We start from the raw sequence: 20,563 nt of genomic DNA, 5'->3' as shown, positions 1-20,563 counted from the left end.
CAGAGCCCAGGGCCTCGGTAGGTGGTTCATCGAATGGGATATTTGATTAATTAATTGATTAATTTGATTAACAACCAAAGTTGACACACTAAAAACGAGGACAATCATAATGCATATGGTTATTATTTATTGCTACTTTTTAAAGGATACAAAAATAGCATGAAACAGACTTTTTTTTTTTTTTTTTTTAAAAAGGAGGGACAAAGTCTAGTAGGCTCAAAATGAAACAAATCAAAAAAGACAACTATCAACACAGAAAATAAAATAAGACAGCATTAATAACCCTTTCATTACCAAAGATTTGTTTATGGATTGTAAAATAATGAGAAACGCATAAACAAAAAATATAACCTATTAAGGGGATGCTTCAGCGAGTTTTAGGTAATGTATCCCTTCAGAAAAAAAACAAACAAAAAACACAGTTTTACATTCGAATAAAACCAAGACGAAAAGATATAATGATAACTAAATCATTGTGTAAATTATAAACACATAAAAGCTACGTGACAGACATCTCACTGTTTGTATTTTAGTCTGCTAAAACTTTATCGTAACACATGGACAATCACACTTTGTATGGGATATTTACAGAAAAGGGGAAAAACCATTTAATATAGATTACATTCAAGAAATGTCAAATGCACTTGTGCTTTACTGGCTCAATGAGAAATATCATTAATAGATCAATATTAGCTTTACTAATATTACAAAATATAATCTTACTATCAAATAGGTCCATGTCAAAAATTAAACATTGAGATTCAATCTTACATTTTACTTCTATTATGTGTTTTTACCACTTTACATCACTTCCAACATTTTTTTTTTCTTTACAATCATATAAATGGCACTTTTAAAGTACTCCAATTCACTCAGTGAAATATTACAATATTACAAAAATATGTTTTTAAAACCACTGCCCCCCCCGGTCAAAGCGAGCTGTATTAGCACATCAGTAATCCATACCGTGTCTCCCTATTGTGCTTACAGCATGAAGGCAGTTACAGAAAATAAAATGTCTGCTCTTTACATCTGCAAGCATGAGGCTACTTCATAGGCAGGCGTTTAGCTTTGGGTATACTGATTGTCGTTACGGGCCGACTCAAAATTCAACGATACACAAATCAATACACACAGTATAGGCTTTGGATATTTTGTGTTAGACTGTGGACACAGCCGCAGATGTGATTACAATCGACTTTAGGAGAAAACACACAAAGGAAACAGACAAAAATTCGATTTAAAAAACAAACAAACAAACAAACAAAAAAAAAAAACGAGAAAGCCACCTTTAAGTCTGAGCGTAAAAAAAAAAATCTCTCACTTCAGCTTCCATGAGCCAGACTTCGGATACATTTTGATATGATGTTAAATGAAAGACTGAAAACAAAAATCAACTCAAGCACAGACACCATTCAGAAAAACGTAGAGCCATGCTATCACTGTTGCATCCCAGGCCCCTGGGGAGCCACTTTGGCATATCACCTGCGACATACTGTATATCTTATGAGTATAAAATGGTACATTATTCACACGACTCATTATTATATATAAAAATTAATAACATTGACCCCCTGTTATTGGAAACAGTGCATATTAGGAGGTGTAACATTAGTTCATTTGTATATGGTTAAGGCAGTGTGTGTGTGTGTGTGTTTCACTTCAATTAGAAAAACTGCCCTTAAAATGAGATGATCGGCATGTGAGCTTAGGACAATCTTTTCATGTAAAACTGCATACAAAGTTACCCACAGACAAAATACACACTTTGTGCAAGAAGAATTGAGCAAAAAGACGACAAGGTTTTGGCCACAAGAAATTTTGGCTGTATCAGGGCTGAATATTTTTGGTACGGTATTAACCTGATCACCACCGGACTCTCTTCGCACATTTCTTTTGAAACCGCTCCTTAACCATCGTTCACTAGTACGAGGCAAATACGTCCTGGACAAACAGGTGTGACTTCACTGCCCAGGCGGCGTGCCTAATGCTACTCCTGGCATTTCATTTTGCCCTGATTTTATCTTTTTCGGCCTTTGTAAAGGAAATTGGAACCTGGCGAGAAGAAGGAACGAAAATAAGGCACATTTTGCCTGTTGTTTCTCATCGGTGTGTTGGAAACCTGCTGGGTGTTGGCGGCAGGTGTTACGGGTCGGACGAAATTCTTCTGTTTGTCGAATGTTTATTGCAGGAAAACATCCAAAGCAAACACGACAGTCCGGAGCTGATGTTTCTATCTCTATGGATAAAGAAAACGAGGAAGTCTAATTGCTGGTGGAAGTGCGTCACCTCACTGGAAGGCTGATGGCTGTGTGTGTGTGTGTGTGTGTGCGCGCCGGGGGCATACGTTGTCATTTCCTGCTCGAGTCCCTCTATGTCTGCCCTCTGGCCTGAACGCCCGTCAGATCCTTTCTTATGATCTCATTCACTGCAAAGCAAGTAAAGAGAGGGGTGTTAGACAACGGTGAGAGGAATTTAAGTGTTTTTACAATAAAATTTCAAATCACAAAATTACAAAAACATTGTATTCCTGAAATGCTGGTGGCGTCACGGTCCAATTGACCTTTCTGTGCAGGGCATTGATGGAAGGCGTATAAATGCTGCGTTAATACTCAGCAACCCCTGTAGGTAGAGCTATGCAAGAGCCTATAAGTGATTACTTCCTGTTGCTCAGATCATTACAAGCGGGTGCATACGCATCAGCAGAAGAGGAAGGGTGTCGAAATGGAAACTTTCGCAGTGTCATTGTTCTAAAAATAGAAGCACAGTGAGCGTGGGTGGGGGTTCGGTGGGGGCGAACACCTTTGCCTTGCACTGAAAATAAAAATGAAATTCTGGATCTGTGGATTGAAGCACTGGCATTCTTTTTACCTGCCAGCACGTAAACTACAGGCGTTGAGTTTCTGGAGCTTTGTTGCGTACGTGCTGATAAAAGGGCTACCGACATCCACGGAAAGTGTAGAGGAAGTGTAACTACCCACCCCTACATCTGCTCGCACGGCCAAAAGTCGGGCTGTCAACAGGTAGTTCTGCATTAAACAGGAAGGAATGCCGAGCATGTGTAATATGTCGTCTCTCCCGATATGCCGCACTGTTTGGCTCCGGTGTTTATCTGAGAGCCCAGGCCTGGAAGCCTACTGTGTCTAACTGTGTACATTGGCACTTGGAGAAATTATAAGCGGGTGCCACCGGTTCCACTGCGCCTCGGGGAGCTCATTAGGGCTGATGAGTAATATCTCAGAGTATCTCAGAGTTGGCCAAAATAAAAAACTTTTCGCCTGTAAGCAAGCCGTTCGAGAGCCTATCGTGCCGGGGCAATGGGCAACACTTTGGGATTGGACCGTTTAACAAAAGTTAAAAATGTACATGTCAGAATCTGATTATTAGCATTAACAAATACAGAAGGGTGAAAAATGTTAAGGTATTAAGATGATTCGGTACTGAGAAGAAACAGCAGCTGTATAAAATACTAAATGCTGCTACCTTGCACTGCTTTATGTCAGCGGTAGATGGACTCTCCTCGGCCGGCTTGTGCACGATCTATTTAAAGGCCTGATTTACATATCGGCGAGGCGAAGGCTGCAACTACCGAAACACACACGCAAAATGAAATCAGATGCCATCTCACCCACGCAACAGCGTCTCGGGGCAGATAAGCGGCTGCGAGGGGCAGAGCGGCTCATCGCAGAATTAGCTAAAAAAAGAAACTGTTGCACGGTGATGGAATATTCTTATATTAGACTAGCAGTCAAGAGCTGTAAATAAAGTAAAAAAAAAAAACCAAAACGATCTGGCCTGGGAGAAAAAATATTATCTCCATTTGAAGTTATGAGCTAGCACCCACAGCTGCAGTCAAGTGTTTCGAAATCTAATCAAGCAATCAGATAGAAATGCTCTGCCTTCCAACAAACCTATCTTTGTCCGTCTCTCTGTCTGATCATTTGCAGATGTGAAAGAGCAACAGCCCGTCACAGCACATTTTACAGCCAGAGCGGCATCTGAGAGTTGCAAGACTGAAGGAGCAGCCAAACTGGTGTGCTCTGCTGTCGACACAACGTCAGCGTCCCTGTTTGCTTTAGTCTGTAGTGGAATTCCCTCTGACACCCAATGCCTTAAAGAAACTTTCATCTCCCCAGCAGTGCCACAGGATTTTTCCTGAGCATAAAACCAGCTTAGAGGAGCAGCAGGAGCGCCACAGCGGGGCAACATACAGTGGGGCTTTACTGAATCTAATGAAGGGTTGGCACGGACCGGCTATGTGAGGCTGGCTAAGGGGAACACTCGGCCTAGTCTCTTCAATAGGTGAGTGTCTGGCTCCTGAGTTCTGCACCAATAAGCTGCACTGTTTACCAAGCGACGGTGGGAGGAGAGAGAGAGAGACACCTTGTACAGTAGCTGACTCAGTCGCTGCACGCCGCCTGCCGAGAGCTGGAATGTGCGTGTTTGTGCGTCTGCGAGTATTTGCATGTTCACACAGTGCATGTGTCTGTGCGTGGAGGGGTGCACGGGTGCGCTCGCGGGCCACGTTTGACTGGATCGATTAGAGTGAGGCTCGTGTGGGATTGCAATGACAGCGTGAAAAACCACAGAGCGAGAAGAGGAAGGAGGGTGGCTGGACTGACAGCTTACCACCAATCTAACCACAGAGCCACTGTGTCAGTGCTCGCAGTTTTTCAAGTCTTGAAACTATAACGCTGTCATAGTTCCTTCTCTGCGTAGTTGCTGCAAAGAGATCCATTTCTAATACGACTCCAATAGAGGAAATGGATAAATCCAATTCCTCTCTGTGCCAAAAATGTTTTCCAAAGGTTCAGCCACAGTCGATGCGGGGTTTCAGCTGTCGGAGTTAGTCAAAGCAAAGGGGTATTTGTAGAGATGTACAGTCTTTTTAGGGCAAAATTCCCTCAGACTGCTATAGTCTCATATAAGCTTCAGATTAACTTAAGAATACATTCTCAGCCGTGTATTACTCGGCTCTGGGGATGACAATGTCTGATGGATGGTCAGTCCGTCGGTCCACCGCTTGGGTCCAGAACTGAAATATGTCAACACTGATGGCATGGATTGCCATTAGATCTTGCACAGACGTTCGTGGCCCCCAGAACACGAACTTTGCTGAGACTCTGGTGATCCTGGCCTTTCCTCTAGCGGTTGAGACTTTTGGTTTTGAGCGAAATGTGTTGACAACTATGAGTTGGATCGTCGTAAAATCTGGTACACAACATCGATGTTGCCCCCAGAATGGAACTGCAATGACTCTGGTGATCCCATGACTGTTCAATGAGCTCAGTCAACAGGTCACAAGTTCCATTTGTGGTCATGATCCAATACCTGTGTGTCAATGTTAGCAGGCTAGCACACTAGCATGCTAACAGTGAGAATCTGAACGTGGCAAAAACTATACCAGCTTATATTATAGTGTGTAGTGTCGCATTTGGAAGAGATCTCTTCACGGCCAGTAAGTAGAGAAGAAACCAAAAACCTTACATATGAGTATCTGACTCCTGTTTTTAAGAAATCTCCATACAGGAACAAACATACTGAAATAACTTGTAAATTAAACAATATTAAGTGTCTTCAAGCAGCTGTCATGCACTCATCACTACAGCTGTTGAGATAAGTCTAAGTTGTGTATTGGATCAAGCCTTTCGAATGGGATGGAAGTGAGCTGAGACTAATGCGTGTCCACCAGGCTGTTGCTATGTGCTTTATCTCTCCTGCAATGATCTCTGCCTGCTGGAACAATTTCACCTGCTCCACTGCCTCTGGGCTTTATTCCACACCCACTAAATCTGTCACTCTCAGCCTTTGTGGGCTACGCCAGTGGCTCTTTTTCTCTCTTCCCAAACTGTGTGGCACGCAGTGAGCTACGCCAGACATTCTTGACCTTTGTGGTCCAAAAGTAAGGCAGGTTTCTACAGGAACCTTTTTTTTCTTCTTGTTTTTTTTTTTCAATAGATAGAATAAATAAATGTAAATACCCCTCAACAGACAGCGAGGGGAACTTGTGTGATGGCTGAAGATACAAGGCCTCTTGTGTGGGAGAGATTATGAGTAAGGTTTGGACGCAAAATGAAATAGACTTTCACAGTTCAGTCACCTCTGAGATGTGACAGTTATCGACCACAATACTGCGAAGATACCAGGATGTGGCATCACCTTTTTTCCAAAAACGACTACAGACTCAAGCACATGTGTCAATGAGTAATGTTGACAATCTCACTTCGGTGAAAATGCGTTTGATGGTCCTAGCGTAAATGATTGACTTGTGGTCAGGACCATACTTCAACACATTTGCAGCCAAACACAGAGGGATTTTTTTTGGCCTCGCTTATCTTCTCTCGTTCTTTTGAAAAAAAAGAAATAAGTTTTGACTATTGGGAAGTCCCCCCTTTGTTTTCCTCATCAAAAGGTGCTGACTAAACCCTACAGTGATGTTGGTGGGTGGATTATTACCTGTAGGCGTGATGGGGGGGGCAACCCAGCTGTTACTATGCATTATGAATAAGGTTTTTACACTGAGCACTGTGGTATCATAGAGGAGCCAGCCATCGTATTGTAGTTATGAAATTCTAAAATCGCCCGCAGTTCTGGGCACAAACGAAGGTCATTAAATCCACGTAGAAAAAAAACATCAAATTGAATGAAGACGCAGAGGCCCCGGGGGAGGCGGACTGTCCATCGTCACCTTTCAGTGGAGGGAGGATCAAGCAGGAGGCCCAGTGTGACTGTTCCTCAGACTACTTGTCACTCCACTAACTCACAGCCCTGTTGCTGTTTACTGCGGAGGGAAACCCTGCAAGTTCTATCCAGAAAACACAAATTCCATTGCCGGCCTTTTTTCTTCGTTTCATTTTTTCCATTGAAACACGCACGCACGCACGCACGCACGCACGCACGCACGCACGCACGCACGCACGCACGCACGCACGCACGCACAGCCCCTTTTCCTTTTCCTGCAAACTACCCTCCACCCTCCTGCTATCTTACAGGGATCAGGCTGGATTTCGGGAGGAGAGCAGCTGCAAATAGGAATTTCTTGTGCCAGTTTGGCAGAATCCCGTGGTCGGAAAAAAGGCTAATCCTCTGGTGGGTTCCCCCACAGAATCGAGGGGCGTAAGGCCAACGAGAAGCCCTGGCCAACTACAACAAACAAAGAGGCTTTCCCCAGCTCTCCCAGGCAGCCCGTTCCACTGTTTGACAATGGTTGCCATGGAAGTTGTTTTTAACTTCATAACAGTGTCAACATGTCCAGGCAGTCAGGAGAGTGACACTTTTTTCTCCCCCCCAACCCACCCTCGTCTTTAATGGCAGCGAAAGAGAAAAAGAAAAAAAAAGCTCATTTCCTGATGTGTGGCGGTGCCAGACGAACCCCTGCGACCGGCAGGATGGACATTGATGAATGGAGCGGCGTGATGACAACAACAAAAAAAAACTGCCTTTAAAACCTCACCTGGCTGACACAGGCTAAAGAAAAATACTGCATCACTTTGTTTGTTTATTATAAACTGTAAATGTCATTTATAGTTATTATTATTATGAAAATGATTCGTAGAACCTCTAACTTCAAAATAAGGAAGAGGTCCGGCCTCTTGCCTGCCGCTGGTCAAGGCCTGACATTAATTCTGTCGGAGGGTAACGAGGTTGACAAGCATAAGTATAAACGTATGACTCATAATCCCTGTTATTTCCACCTTGAGTGGAACATAACTACACCTCCCAGCTAGGATTGTTTTAACAGTGCGAGCTTGTTCTGTTGGCTTTGTTCAGAGGGATGCTATAGCACGTAGATCGGACCAGGATATGTGAAAAGGAGATGGCGCAGATATTGTAAATATCCTTGAATTGTTCTTAGTCATATCTCTGTTGGCGGGCCTTATCATCCATCGCTTTCGCAAAAGGGAATCGCGCATATCCATCACTTTGTCTGCCTGTTTATTTTCACCTCATTACTTAGCTGATAAAGACACACACTGAGAATGACACAGCAAGCAATCCCACTCACACAGAGTATAAAAGCATTAACTTACACTCACCATCATCTAGGTAGGCCTGGTCCAAGTTCTCCTCTTTGACCGTCACCCTCCTCTGTCCGTCTCCCGAAGCCTCCATCTGCCCCGTGCTGGGGGGAGCCCGGCTTTTCTGCTGCCCCTTCTGCCCGAAGGGCTGCTGCTGCTGCTGCTGCTGCTGCTGCTGCTGCTGCTGGATCACGGTGGGATAGTGCTGAGGGTGGGTCACGGCTGCCTGGGCCTGGGGGGGTGTTGGTGAGTGGGAGCTGGCTCCCTGAGGGGAGTAGCTGTCGCAGTAGATGATCTGCTGGGTGTCAGGCTGCGGAGCAGTGAGAGGTTGAGGGTCTCCTGCCCGGAGTAGGTGGTGGTTGGTGGGTGAGAACTGTATGATAGAAGGGTGCTGGCCCGCGCCAATGGGACCCACAGACTGAGCCGGGGAGCCCGTGTGGACCAGGACCGACCGGTGGGGGTCGGGCATCATCCCCCCACTCTGCTGATAAAGGCCAGGGGTGCCGCTCAGGCTCTTGCCCCCGCGAGAGTAGATGATGGCCGGGCTCTGCTGCTGGAAACGTGCGTCTTGGCTCGGAAGGCTGGAGCTCAGACGCTGGCAGGAGGCCATGCCGGGGACCAGGCCGTTATCGGGGTGGAGGACGCTGCGTGGATTGTGGTAGTAGGAATGAGGGGATAAGCCTAAGATCTGAGGCACGGCAAAGCCCATGTGGTCTGCTTCATACTCATCTATGGGCTCTGTCTTGATGGATGGCGCTGTAGGGAGTCAAAACATCAAACAGAGGGCGGTGAACCATCCGCGGGGGAGCGGTGTGTACTTAAAAAATCGTCTACTAGGACCTTCTGTGTTCTCATATTAGTAATAGTTATTCTCTCATCATTTTACACTGAAATCCCAGAGTGTGACATCAGCCGACCACAGAGAGTCTGAGCAGTATTCTTACATGTCAGCGGTGTGTAGGTGAAATGTTGAGGTTGGCTGCGCTTCCTCTTGCCGTTGATCACGTAGAAGTTCACTTTGACAGGATGGCAGACAGACGTGTCTCGGTAGGATGGCACCTCCACAAACAGCATACTCTACAAGACACAGGGCTATATGATGTACTCACACCGACAATTTCGTTGGCATTCGAGCCACTAATTCATGACAACTGACATGTTGTGTGTGTATTACAGGCCCCATATGAGTATCTGAGGAACCGTCGGATGTATAATACGTACAGGCTGGCTCTTATCTTTGTCCACTGTTGCCTCCATTTCCCAAATTTGCTGCCCATCTAGAAAGAAGCAGAGAGAGAAAGTGAAAACTTAATCTCAGTCAAACACTGTGGTAATTGACTATGCGGTAAAGTAGGTCAGGCTGATTGTTTCAAGATTTACTAGACAGTGATATAATTCTGCAAATCTGCAGCCTGTAAATTTGGACAGTGCTGAATCCGAACCAATGGAGAAATGACCTTATTCCGATTTTTATTTTTATTTTTTTTTGGTATTTTTAACGGCACGTGTTTGTTTATTTCATTTGACGGATTCAAATACAGTTACAAACAGAAGATGCACAGACAACATAACGTCCGTCTGCCACCATTGGTTTTAAAATTCACGTCGTCGGAAAAGGGCTCTTTGTGCATGTAGATAATATCATTTTTTAAAGCCACTTCCTCTTAAACCATCGAGCACACCTACAGGTAGAGATGACCTGTAGGTTTAGCCCGAAGACATCCGTTAATCAGAAAGAAATGTGTCTGCGTGAGACACACCTGCCTGCTCTTGAACGCAGCGCCGACAGACTGTTAATGTAGAAAGCAGAAACGCAGCGCTGGCGGGGGGGATCGGATGAGGACTGCGAGCGTCTGCACTGCTCCACGTCTACAGCGATCGCGGCCTATGTCATGTTACATCACACTTCATCGGCGCCGTTCGGTAGAAAACGTTGAAAACTGAATGTGAAACGCGAACTCCACGTGCCCTAACACATGATACGACATGTGCCGCAGTGAGTTCCGTTCCACTGTTACTGTAGGTGGGAAACCCTCTGTCAAACGGCAAATTAAAAACACATGGCTTAAATAAGTCAGCAGGAGGAAGAGGGATTCCACACATCTTGCCAACATTTTTTTCGGAACTTTATTTTTATGATCAACTCTCTCCACTTCTCTTACAAAATGTGATGACTCCTGCTTTCTTGGCGTTTGCATTTGTTTGCGTTTTGTTGCAATTCTACTCTAAGGGAAAAGGGTGAGAGAAGGTGCTGGAGAGAGAGCGAGCCTGAGCAGGCCCAACTTGGCTGGGGAAGCTTTCCTTCCCTCAGTACAACCCTCCTTGTCCAAGCGCGAGAGCCAGGGGAGCTCCAGCCAGAGGCAGCTGTCTCTTATTCTGAGGGATTTTCACAGCTGCACTAGTCCAGAACTTTGTGTCATACAAAAACGCTCCAAAACAATGGCAATCCCTCTTCGTAAGATTTCTTTTTCCGTCTCTGTCTTACTATCCATTACTGTGGTGTTTCGTAACACGGCGGCAGGGAACCCCAGACGAAAAAAAACAAAAAACAAAAAGATAAATTAAAAAAATGTAGCCTGGGCGCGCGGCTCCAAGTTTTAGTTGAGGTAGCCTGTGGAGTGCCTGCATCTAAAAAGCCAAGTACTCCGCTCTCAGACAGCAGTGGAGTCAGTGAGTCACAATATCAGACAGTAAAAAAACAAAAAACAAAACAAAACTATTCTGTCTGTGAGAAAAGGAAAGTACTTTTACATAACTGTTCGAGCAGCAGCTGGAGGCTGAGAACTGTTGAGAGCTGCAAATAAAGAACTGGCCGTGACTTACGGCAGGAGATGAAGACAAACCTACCTGAAATTACTTCCTTGATGGAAACACGATGCTACTCGCTCTTTTTAAATTAGCCGTTTTAACAGCGAAACAGCTTATGGAGCCAATAAGAGGCACACATCCCAGAGCCAAGGTCAAAGGGTGGCCGACCTTTTAGACCTTACTCAAGTGACACAGAGGCGTGAAATTATAACCATCAAGGTTAAATCATTCCAGTCTGACCAATACATCTGAGCCGAAGATTAGAAACGAGGGCCATCATTTCAATTACTCCTACTCAAAATACATGATGGAAGGTTACGAAAAAGCATTACATTTCCATTATGCACCGACAAAGTCAGCCCTTTAGTCCCATCCGGATGCAGACACACACATGTACATGAAACAACGTTTCACATGACACACAGAGCCATTAATCACACAACAAAAGGCCCATCAGAGCAGTGATAAGACATCATGGAAGTCAGCGAGGAAGAAAAGGGCAAAAGGAAGTCAGGCAGCAGTGTTATCATTCGGATCATGCAAATAACTCATGTGGCTCCATCTATACAATGATGGTGGGGAAATAGGAAAGCTACGACCTCGTTACACAGGCATGGCTACTTAAGAGTCATTACTTATCACCAATGTTACGGTGACGTTATGCCGTGTAACGGCATAACTAACAGATGCACGGACCGAGGTTTTACAGATTTAGCCAAAGGTTTTGTTTCCTGGCAGTGTATGTCTTCATAGTTAACGTAAAATAAATAAATAAAAATAAAAATCTTGTCTGAAAATAGAAAGTGACTCTTTCCCACCGCATGTGAGTGATGCTGGGGCTGATGTGTGTTGATGCCACTCACCCTGGGTTTTCTCCATGAAAATGACCTTGGAATCGGAGCTGAAGTTCTGCCCAGTCAGGATCATCTGCTGGCCGCCCAGAACACAGCAGCTGTCCATGTCCTGCTTCTCCACCATGGGAAGCTCGTGTGCTGAACGCTGGGCTGTGGGGACACACGGAGGGGGCGAGCGGGTTGCAGTTACCGTCCGTTTATTGTCACATTTCGCAGTCAAACAAGCAGAAAAAACCCCTTGCGGAAACCAGCGTATGACCACGGGAGGGACGAGAACGAGCAGTCGATTGAGTCGATCAATAAAAAGATAAACAAATAAAGGAAACTATTTTAGCAACTGATTAATTAAAAAGTGCCTAAAAATCCTCTACTCGGTTCCTCCACAGTGAGGATTTTCTGCTTTTCTCTGTTATCGCTGTAAACTGAATATCTTTTACTTTTGGACTGCTGCTCAGACAAAACAAGACATTTGAAAATGTCGTCTGTCTCGCAACTCCAGGCAGTTGCATTTTGTCAGAGTTTTTTGACAGTTCACATCAGAAATAGTAAACTGCTGATGAATTGACAATTAAAATAACTGTTAGTTGGCTTCCCTCGACAGACTCTGGTCTACAACGACAGTCTACAGTGAGAAAAAGCATGCAAGACTTCATTTGAAAGCTCTGTGTTTTTTTTCCTCAAAAAGGGCACAACAACTTATTACCAAGAAGTGACATCGCTTTACAATAAAGACGCAACGCTGAGTCATTCAGCAATAAAAAACCCAGGCTTTCAGTTTTGATAAGCAGCCCCACGAATCTGTCAAATCCCAGTGTAGGAGAGGTAGTAAGAGAGAGTCAAACATTTAAGTTACGCACAGGACGGGGACAAACTGTCCGATGCAATCTGATAAACCAGGCCTGAAATAAATCCTGCCTCCTGCATGTGAAGCTTTAAATGTTACGTCTCTGTCAAAGATATTCAGCTGTGCAGTTAAACACTTCACAATCTCGCGAGACTTCACCTTAAACTTTAGCAAGGATCCCAAAGCGACCAAAGACAGTCTGAATCTTTATGAAATGTGGCACAGACTGGTGGCACGGGGCGTTCTCAGGTTTCCATTTGATGGAATTGGAGCACCGGACAGGGTTCCTAAGTTTCACGTGGTGTAAACATCCCATGGCTTCAATGAAGAGCAGAAAGCAACGGAGTGTGTGTTAAAGGGTTGACGTCACTGATATTATTAGCGTAGCTGTCGGCTTTGCAGACACGCTGGACACTCAACAGTCCCGAGCTAAGTGTTGCCTCCCCATCTTTGTCGCTGATTGTCAGCCGTGAGCTCAGCCGAAACGCCACGCTCACTGAGGCGAGCTGAGGTGTCGACAAACAGCGCCGCGACCTTTGAACGGGTGCGCGGGTAAAGCAAGGAGGATAACACCAGCAGGGACCGTGGCTCCTCAAACACGCCGTCGCCGAGCCACCCTGCTTATCAGCGGGGCCTGACAGATGTGTCATAGGTGTCAATGTAAACAGCTTGACGCTTGATTGGTTTTTGCACTCGCGGCAACGGTTGTGGAGTTCACCGTACGAAAGACAGGCAGCGACTACCGCTCTGCCTTTTTCTGTGATCGGAAAGCAGATGGTAAATGACGATTATAAAATGATGTTGTATTCTGCGTCAGGCTCTTTTACAATGACAGGAGCATATTGCATGCAGCCTGTGTCGAACTGATACGATGCATGTTATGTCTTGACTGGGGTGTTGGTCGAAGCTAGATAAAGGGACCTTTTTGTTTGAGTTGTGATTACACCAGGTGCTTTAATAACTCTGTGTACACATGCACTGATGTACCCAAACACAGACTTTACTACTGCACTCGTACAAACAGGTACACAGACACCGAACCATGCAGCGCCCACCTACTGGATGGAAGCCCTGGCTGCATAAAGACATCTTTGTGCGCAGGACTCTGGACTATCAGCCCAGCTCCAAACTAATTTGAATGTGGGTTCCTTTTTTTTTTTTTTTTTTTTTTTTAAAATGATGTTTATTTTGTATAAAGTTTTGTTAAGTGATTAAAACGTCAGCAGTTTGAAGCATACTTCATAAAGCCTGCACTTTACCAGGCCTCAAAACCATTTTTAAGATGACTTAAAATAGTGGGGAAAAAAAAAAAAAATATATATATATACATATCGTAGAAGTATTGTATGTGCAGTTTTCTTACAGCACTCAATGGGATGCGAGGCCACCTGGAGAGAGACGTGCTGTCCTCCAGGCTGAGGTATGTGCACACGAAACACAAGACGAACTCGGGTGTTTTTCCGGCCAACGTCTGTCTCGCCCTTCCTCAGCTCGATGTCGGCGTTCCTGAGCTTCAGGATCCCAGCACAGTCGATTCTACGATGGAAGGAATAAATATGTAAGGGCAACGGCAAATTTATATTAAAAAAGGAAAAAGACAAGAAAGACATACGATATCCTCACATTGCTTTCATGTTGTTCTTTGGCTCCAGGGGGATCTCAAGGACTTTGGTGCCGTTGATAATCTTCTCGAAGCTGGTGGTCGTAACTGTCTTGCCAGTGATGCGGTGGACTTGATAAAAGGCGTGGGGCTTGAGGATCCGCTCATCTGCTGTACCGATGAAGATTTGCAGGCCGAGTGGCTCCTTGCCTCTGTAGCCATGTAACTGCGGACGCAAAAAGTCACACGAAAACTTTAAAAAAACTTTAGAGCTCCTGCTGTCAGAAGATGACACGGAGATATAGTACTGTGTGCAGGAAAATGGTTGAGTTCTCCGTAGCCTCTTGTTCCAACTCTGCATTTCCAGATGTTGTTTCCCCCAGAGGTGGCCAATTAGAGTCAGACCCATGTGTAAAAGCATCAGTCTTACATCTAGAGCCTTGAGCAGAGGCCAACAGAGAGCTCACAACCCATAGCCTTGAATTTAGCAGGGATCCTCTCTTTCAGAGGGAGGACTACAACTGACATGAACAGCCAGCGAGACGCATTTGGCCCAAGACCTCTTTTAATGTCCTGCTGCATACATTGAAAAGTTGTGGATGGGTGGAACTGTGATCAGGGCAGATACAGACAGATACAGCGGCAGAGAGAGAGAGATGTCACTTTTAACCTGAGAGTGCCTCCTGAGGAAACCTGCAAAAACCACAAAGCATCAACTTGCATCTAAATGCTGCTTTTGTTCAAACAGTGTAGTGCATGACCTTTTTCATAGAATCAACTGGTTGCGGAGTGATGGAGCAAACGCTACAGGCAACATGTAACTATCCGTAGAAATAGGGAGTTTATTTGAAAATATGCTGTTTTGCTACACAATTTCCTTGTTCCTGGGACGAAGGGCACGGAGAGACTGCTCCTTTTAATTGTGGTCAGAGAAGACAAACTTGCGTTTATAAGCCATTCGTAGAAATAATGATCTCAGTGGATGTAACTGTCAAACTTCACAGCAGCTGCTGAATCTAAGCAGAAACTATGGCAACATGAATGAGCACGCTGGGTCCACTTCCAGGCAGCTGACACACACACACACACACACACACAGAGTGAAACAGAGGAAGCTGACTGCAAACACTCGACAGGCCATGTGAGCGGTCGGCCGGTTGTCATGGCAGTAGCAGGAGCAGTGAGTCATGACAGAGAGCAGTGTAGGAAAAGTAAAGTGGAGGGTACGAGGCTCGGAGAGGGAGCGACAGAGCAAGAGAGCGCAGAGGAGAGGAGGCAGGAAAAACATAGAGAGCGAAGGAGGAGAGGACGAAGGGAAAGAAGGGGGGAAGACGGGGGGGAGCGCAGCCGTGGCCAGCCAGGCCTGACCATCTGATTGGCCTGGCAACCCAGGCAGAACTGACCTCAGGGTGAGGCCTTTGGGGATGAGCAGAAAATGGAAAAGGAGCAAGAGAAGCTCCACTTCCAGCGAGTCCCTACTATCACCAACAAAAAACAGCTCTGCAATGTTGCCGTGGTAACCCAAAGAAAGGGAAGTTGAACCTATTCTGGGACAGCGCAGCCGGCCGCGACTGTGTCACAGCTCATTTCAACATGCCGTGTGTTTCATTTCCATGTTGTGACCATAAGAGAAATATTAACAACCCCCACCCCCAAATCTACACTCATCCAAACCACAGGCGGCGTGGCATTCGTTTTCACTTATGTCTAGAGAAGCTGAGTGTTGCAACGCTCTAAGTCAGCTTCCTAGTGTGAGACCCACACAGGTAACAAACCAGTTTGTAAGAGGAAGTGAGGGACAGCTCATGAACACAGGTCTGTTTGTGTGGTCGGGGCACACAGGAGCGGACCATTTTAAGCTGGAAGGGGGAACGTTTAAAAACAAATAAATTTAAAAATCAAGAGACCCTGTGTTGCTCACTGACCGGAGTTCAATTCCCGGAGTTGTCATGGGGCTACGTGGTGGCTGGGCAGTCCTGCATGATTTTGTTTTTCAAAAGCGAGAAAAAGGGAAAGGCGCGATGAGAGTAACCAGAGCAACTCGTGCTGAGTCATTTTCATACGACTGGCCCTGGGCAACAAACACCACCACCACCACTACTGAGAGCATAATGAGTAGGAAATACCATTACACGCAAGCCCTCCCGTCAGGGCCGCCTAAGGCTCCCGAACTAGGGAAATAATGGAAAAACCTGACAACGTGTCGTCATCGGGTCACTCAGCACTTCGAGCTGCACTGCTCCATTGATGATCATTTTGAACTGATTTAGCTGACACGAAGCACTTTGCTCACTTGCTCTTGTTTCGGGGGCGTACCTGTACAACAGGATGTCCTCCCGTGGGGGCTTTGACTGCACCCCTGCTCCCCTCCGTCTCATAATGAGCTCTGTGGTGCGGCTTGGGCTGCACGTCAATGTGGAGTTCGTACTGGTCTGTGTGACTGGGGATGGGCCATTCCAGTGGGGGGAGAGACGCCACAGGGATGCTAAGGAACATGAGGGATACAGACAGGGATAGAAATCGTAAAACAAAAACCATTAAGTTTATGAGTAAAATGCCCGGTGGAACATGGGACTTTATCTTGTGTGACATGTGTAAACAAAAAGCAATAAGCTCGGGCTTCCTGGCCAATTTACCTGCAGATGCTGGAAACCAGCGGCTTGGACCAGATTGGGGGGATGACAAAGAAAGGCTCTGCAGCAGGTTTGGTTTTTATGTCCTGGTCGTAGGACACCAAGTAGTTCCCGTCTCCGTGGTTCTCTGGGTACAGAGTGTAAACCTGGTTGGACGTCTTGACTATTTTAGTGGGCACCAGTCCTGGCTGACCGGCGCCAAAACCATTCATGGCATCAGCAAGGCTGCTGTGTGTATAGTGGGCGCCTATGTTGTGATCTTCATGGCCGCTGTGGGGGGAGGGACTGCGGGAGCGGTGCCCGGGGACTAAGCCCGGGTTCCTGTACATGTCGTAGGTGCGTTTGCCCTGTGGGGAGGTGGAGCGGGAGCCGGGTCTCGGGGATGGCGAGCGGTGTCCCAGGCCGTCCTCGGCTAGGCTGGTGCGGGGAGAGGTGCCCGGGGAGGTGCGCGGGGAGCCAGTGTGAATGTTCTGTAATCGGGAGCAGAGGTCTCCGGGGTTCTGGCCGCTGCTGGGGGACACGCAAGGAGACGCCCAGGGGGAGTAGCTCTCCGAGTGCCAGCTGGTGGAGGAGTTGCTGCTGGCGGGGCTCAGGCACTGGGGCTCACGGAAGGGAAGGTTTTCGTGGCCGGGCACAGTCAGGGTGGGTCTGGGGCTGATGTTCAGGTGGTGGTTCTGCAGGGAGTCCCGACCATGGTTGTAGTGCTCACGGGAGGGAGTGATCTCAATCCGCGGGCTTAGAGCCAGGCCTGCGGGCCGGGTACCGTCCAGGTAGCTTCTGGCCTCCTGGTTGTCATATCCCGAGAGGACCTCAGTGTTGTGTTCACCGTAGGGCGGGCGACAGGACTTGATGCCGTATGGGGAGGCCTGCTCCACGGGGAAGGCTTGCTCCGACTCGGGGCCGAGGACTTTGTGAGGGGCGAGGTTGGGGTCATCTGCGGGGGGAGCGGAGGTCAAAGTTAATCACAGACACACACATTTGAAAAACTTCAACGCTGTCATAGCCAGATATCTCCCGCTGTTCCAACATCTACCCTCCAGGACTAGAACTCAGCACGAGCGCTACTCTGCACCTCCCTGAGTGGCACCAGTAGATCCACCTGCAGTCAGAGATCCTGCCCTTTTAAAAATCACAGTTCATTTTTATTCACCTATTCTTTCATCAGCTGAAAAATTAAAAAAAAGCCTCTACGTGTTGACGTGCTCTCACGTGGCTATTAGGTGTCAGAACCCACATCAAAAAAGCCCGTCAAACTCACTTCCTGTTTTGTTTTTTGTTTTTTAATTCTGCCGTTAATATGACTAAGCCTCGCAGGCCACACACTGATTTTCAGACAACAAACAACCGAGACCGGTCGGCTCGGGTTGCCAAACGGCCTCGGACAAACCTGGATCTCCCCCAGCAAAGTCGCTGCAAGGTGGCTCATATTCAAACAAGTACTCAAACTCCAAGTCCTCATCGGGGTAGCTGACGCGACTGAGCTCTTCCTCCAAATCTTTCTCGTCGTAGAAAGAGGTCATCTGTCTAAATGGTTTTTTTGGTTTTGTTTTTGTTTTCTGTTTATTTCTCCCTAACGGCTCCTCCGGGTTTCAGGCGTGGCGACGGCGGGGACGCGGCCGGGGTGCTGCGGCGCTGGCGTGGACTTGGGGAACCTGCTCGAGTGTCAAATGATGCATCGGCGGTGCTGCAGGAGGTGAGGCGCGCAAGTTTCCTGTTGCAACCCCGCGGCGGGTTATTTTCGGATGGAGGGCGGGTCTGTTTTCACGCTCTGCGTGCAGAAATGTTCGACTTCAGCTTCGGCGTCCGATCCCCGCCTCTGCCGCTCGCTGAGTCGAAAGAGAAAAAGAGAGAGAGAGAGAGAGAGAGAGAAGAAGAAGGCAAAAGTGTATCTTGGAAGTGATGAACTAACTGCCCCATTCAGACAGACGACTGCGAGTCCTTTGACAGACTGTGCAGCCTGGTGCTGCCCCCGGGTGTTGGGCGTGTTGCAGTGACACAACAGGGTGCCGACCGGCCTCGTCGCCAGCTTTAACATCTGACTGACACCCACGCATCGAAACGGGGGTTGTGACAGCGTCGTTTCACGGGTGGGGGCGGCTGGATGGCCGAAAGTGCCCTGGAACCTCTCCTATCACCACCGACCCTGTCCTCGCCCTGCCGTGGGTGGGATTTCTTTCCTTTTTTTTGTTTGTTTGTTTCTTTTTGGGTTCCCTCTTTCACGGACGGTGACGACGCACGGGTCGTGCCGAGGGATTCCCCAGCGGCGCACACGCTCCCTCCGGTCGAAGCCGCGCGCACGCTGGGCCCGTAGCCCGTGCCGTACGCTCTTGTCAGCAAAAAAACAACCACAACAAAAAAAACGGACAGATGTGCACCGTGGAGCCCGTGTGCCGGCTTTTGGTTCCTCCGCCCCCCCCCTTTTTCGGTGTTGCCATACGCAGATCCCCCCCTCAGTTATTTGTACCGACTCTGGCCGTCTGACCCACGTGAAGCCGGGCCAGCGGCGTTAGAAACCCCGTGCCGCGTCAAAACAAGACGTGCGTCCGGGAAAGCGTTCGAGCCGTCGGACACACGCGACCCCCGCCAGGGTCTCGGAGGGACGTTGTCAAAACCTTAGTTATACTCGCAGGCAGAGCGGTTCACTTGAAAATACACTAATGTCCCTCCTTGCTCTCAATCTGTGAACCGACTGAATCAAATCCGACTTTGAAATCTTCCATCGTTTACCGTTACTTTCTTCTATTGATCCAAAATGTCTCTTAGATTACTTTTTTTTCACCGACACAATAAAAGTTTGACAATTTCTTTTTTTTTTTTTTTATTACTCATCGCCATAATATTACTCTGACTTGCCTAGTGGGCTCCGGAGTCTCCCCGGAATATCCTGGTGTTTCCCCCCTAAGATGCCAAGGCGCGCTGATCCACTACAGCGCGGCAGCGCGTCTCTACCCAAACATCAACATCCCAGCTATCTCTGAAACATTAGACGGTACAGCTGACAAGACGACACTCAATCATTTTAGTCACAAACACACCAAGGCGAACACTGCGCTATCAATTAAAAATCAAATGGGTTGATTACCAGATAATCACAACACTTCAGCAGTACCTTGATCCATCGACCTCATGGTGTGGTACTGTGCCAGCCTCCAGGTATCTCTAAACATCTGGAGAGAGAGAGAGGAAAAAAAAAAGGGGAAAAATAAAAAAAAAAAAAAATGAAGGAAAAAAAAAAAACCCGAATCAGATGAAAAAGTAGTCTCCTCTAACAACCGTAGAAGAGGAAGCGCTCCGGAGTTAAAAAAGAAAAGCTGAAACGAGACGAGACAGAGAAAAACTCCCTTTTTGTTCAAAAACATGCAGCCGCATCAGCCACGGCAGCGGTTCTGGTACGAAGTCCCCCTTCCTAGAGCTCTATAAGGATTACTTGCGTATCAAGAGCGGCTTCCTTCCCCGCTCTGGGTGTTTATAATGGTCCAATGCTGTAAAATAACGGGATTCCCTCAGTGTTTCCTCCTGTTTGTGCGCCCTTGCCATGGAAACCTGGAGCCGGTCCATGTCGGAGACTCAGGGCTTTCCTGCAAAGCCCCACACTCAGGAATCCATGACGTCTCCGGCTCCTGCGCCAAGGCATTTCTGCGGCTTTCTCTCAGACAGTAGCACACAAGAACCTCATTGTAGGGATGAAGAAATTACTGTCGGACACTGCGAGAGGGAGAGAGAGGGAGGGAGGGAGAGATAGTTCCGAAAGCTGGAGTACAGGATACCCTACATGAAATGTGCTTAACACCGTCCACCGGACCAGT

The 20,563-nt window shown here is 47.1% G+C and overlaps 1 protein-coding gene across 3 annotated transcripts; it reads right to left on the bottom strand.

The window, feature by feature from the left end:
• Window positions 1-201: 201 nt before the first annotated feature.
• On the bottom strand, window positions 202-19,934 carry nfatc2a (nuclear factor of activated T cells 2a). 3 transcript variants are annotated; one of them, XM_040153423.1, is made up of 10 exons: window positions 19,867-19,934; window positions 16,761-17,691; window positions 16,441-16,609; window positions 14,148-14,350; window positions 13,888-14,060; window positions 11,690-11,830; window positions 9,240-9,295; window positions 8,963-9,095; window positions 8,031-8,774; window positions 202-2,428 (listed from the first exon to the last, which is right to left on the bottom strand). In XM_040153423.1, the coding sequence occupies exons 1-10, from the start codon at window positions 19,922-19,924 to the stop codon at window positions 2,373-2,375; spliced, it is 2,664 nt and encodes an 887-aa protein (XP_040009357.1). In that variant the 5' UTR covers window positions 19,925-19,934; the 3' UTR covers window positions 202-2,372. The 3 variants fall into 3 exon arrangements, with proteins under 3 accessions (XP_040009357.1, XP_040009355.1, XP_040009356.1); XM_040153421.1 differs by lacking the exon at window positions 19,867-19,934 and adding an exon at window positions 18,145-18,978; XM_040153422.1 differs by lacking the exon at window positions 19,867-19,934 and adding an exon at window positions 18,145-18,978 and having other exon boundaries at window positions 8,037-8,774.
• Window positions 19,935-20,563: the final 629 nt, after the last annotated feature.

Source organism: Xiphias gladius, chromosome 18 (assembly GCF_016859285.1).
Source record: "Xiphias gladius isolate SHS-SW01 ecotype Sanya breed wild chromosome 18, ASM1685928v1, whole genome shotgun sequence".
NCBI classification, from domain to species: domain Eukaryota; kingdom Metazoa; phylum Chordata; class Actinopteri; order Istiophoriformes; family Xiphiidae; genus Xiphias; species Xiphias gladius.
This window is presented reverse-complemented; position numbering and strand designations above follow the sequence as displayed.

Coding starts and splice junctions, on each gene's coding strand:
- nfatc2a (XM_040153421.1), bottom strand. CDS start 18,277: ATGACCTCTTTCTACGACGAGAAAGATTTGGAGGAAGAGCTCAGTCGC. Junction 16,610..16,760: donor CTGGTTTCCAGCATCTGCAG/GTAAATTGGCCA, acceptor CATGTTCCTTAG/CATCCCTGTGGCGTCTCTCC. Junction 14,351..16,440: donor GAGGACATCCTGTTGTACAG/GTACGCCCCCGA, acceptor TTGCGTCCGCAG/TTACATGGCTACAGAGGCAA.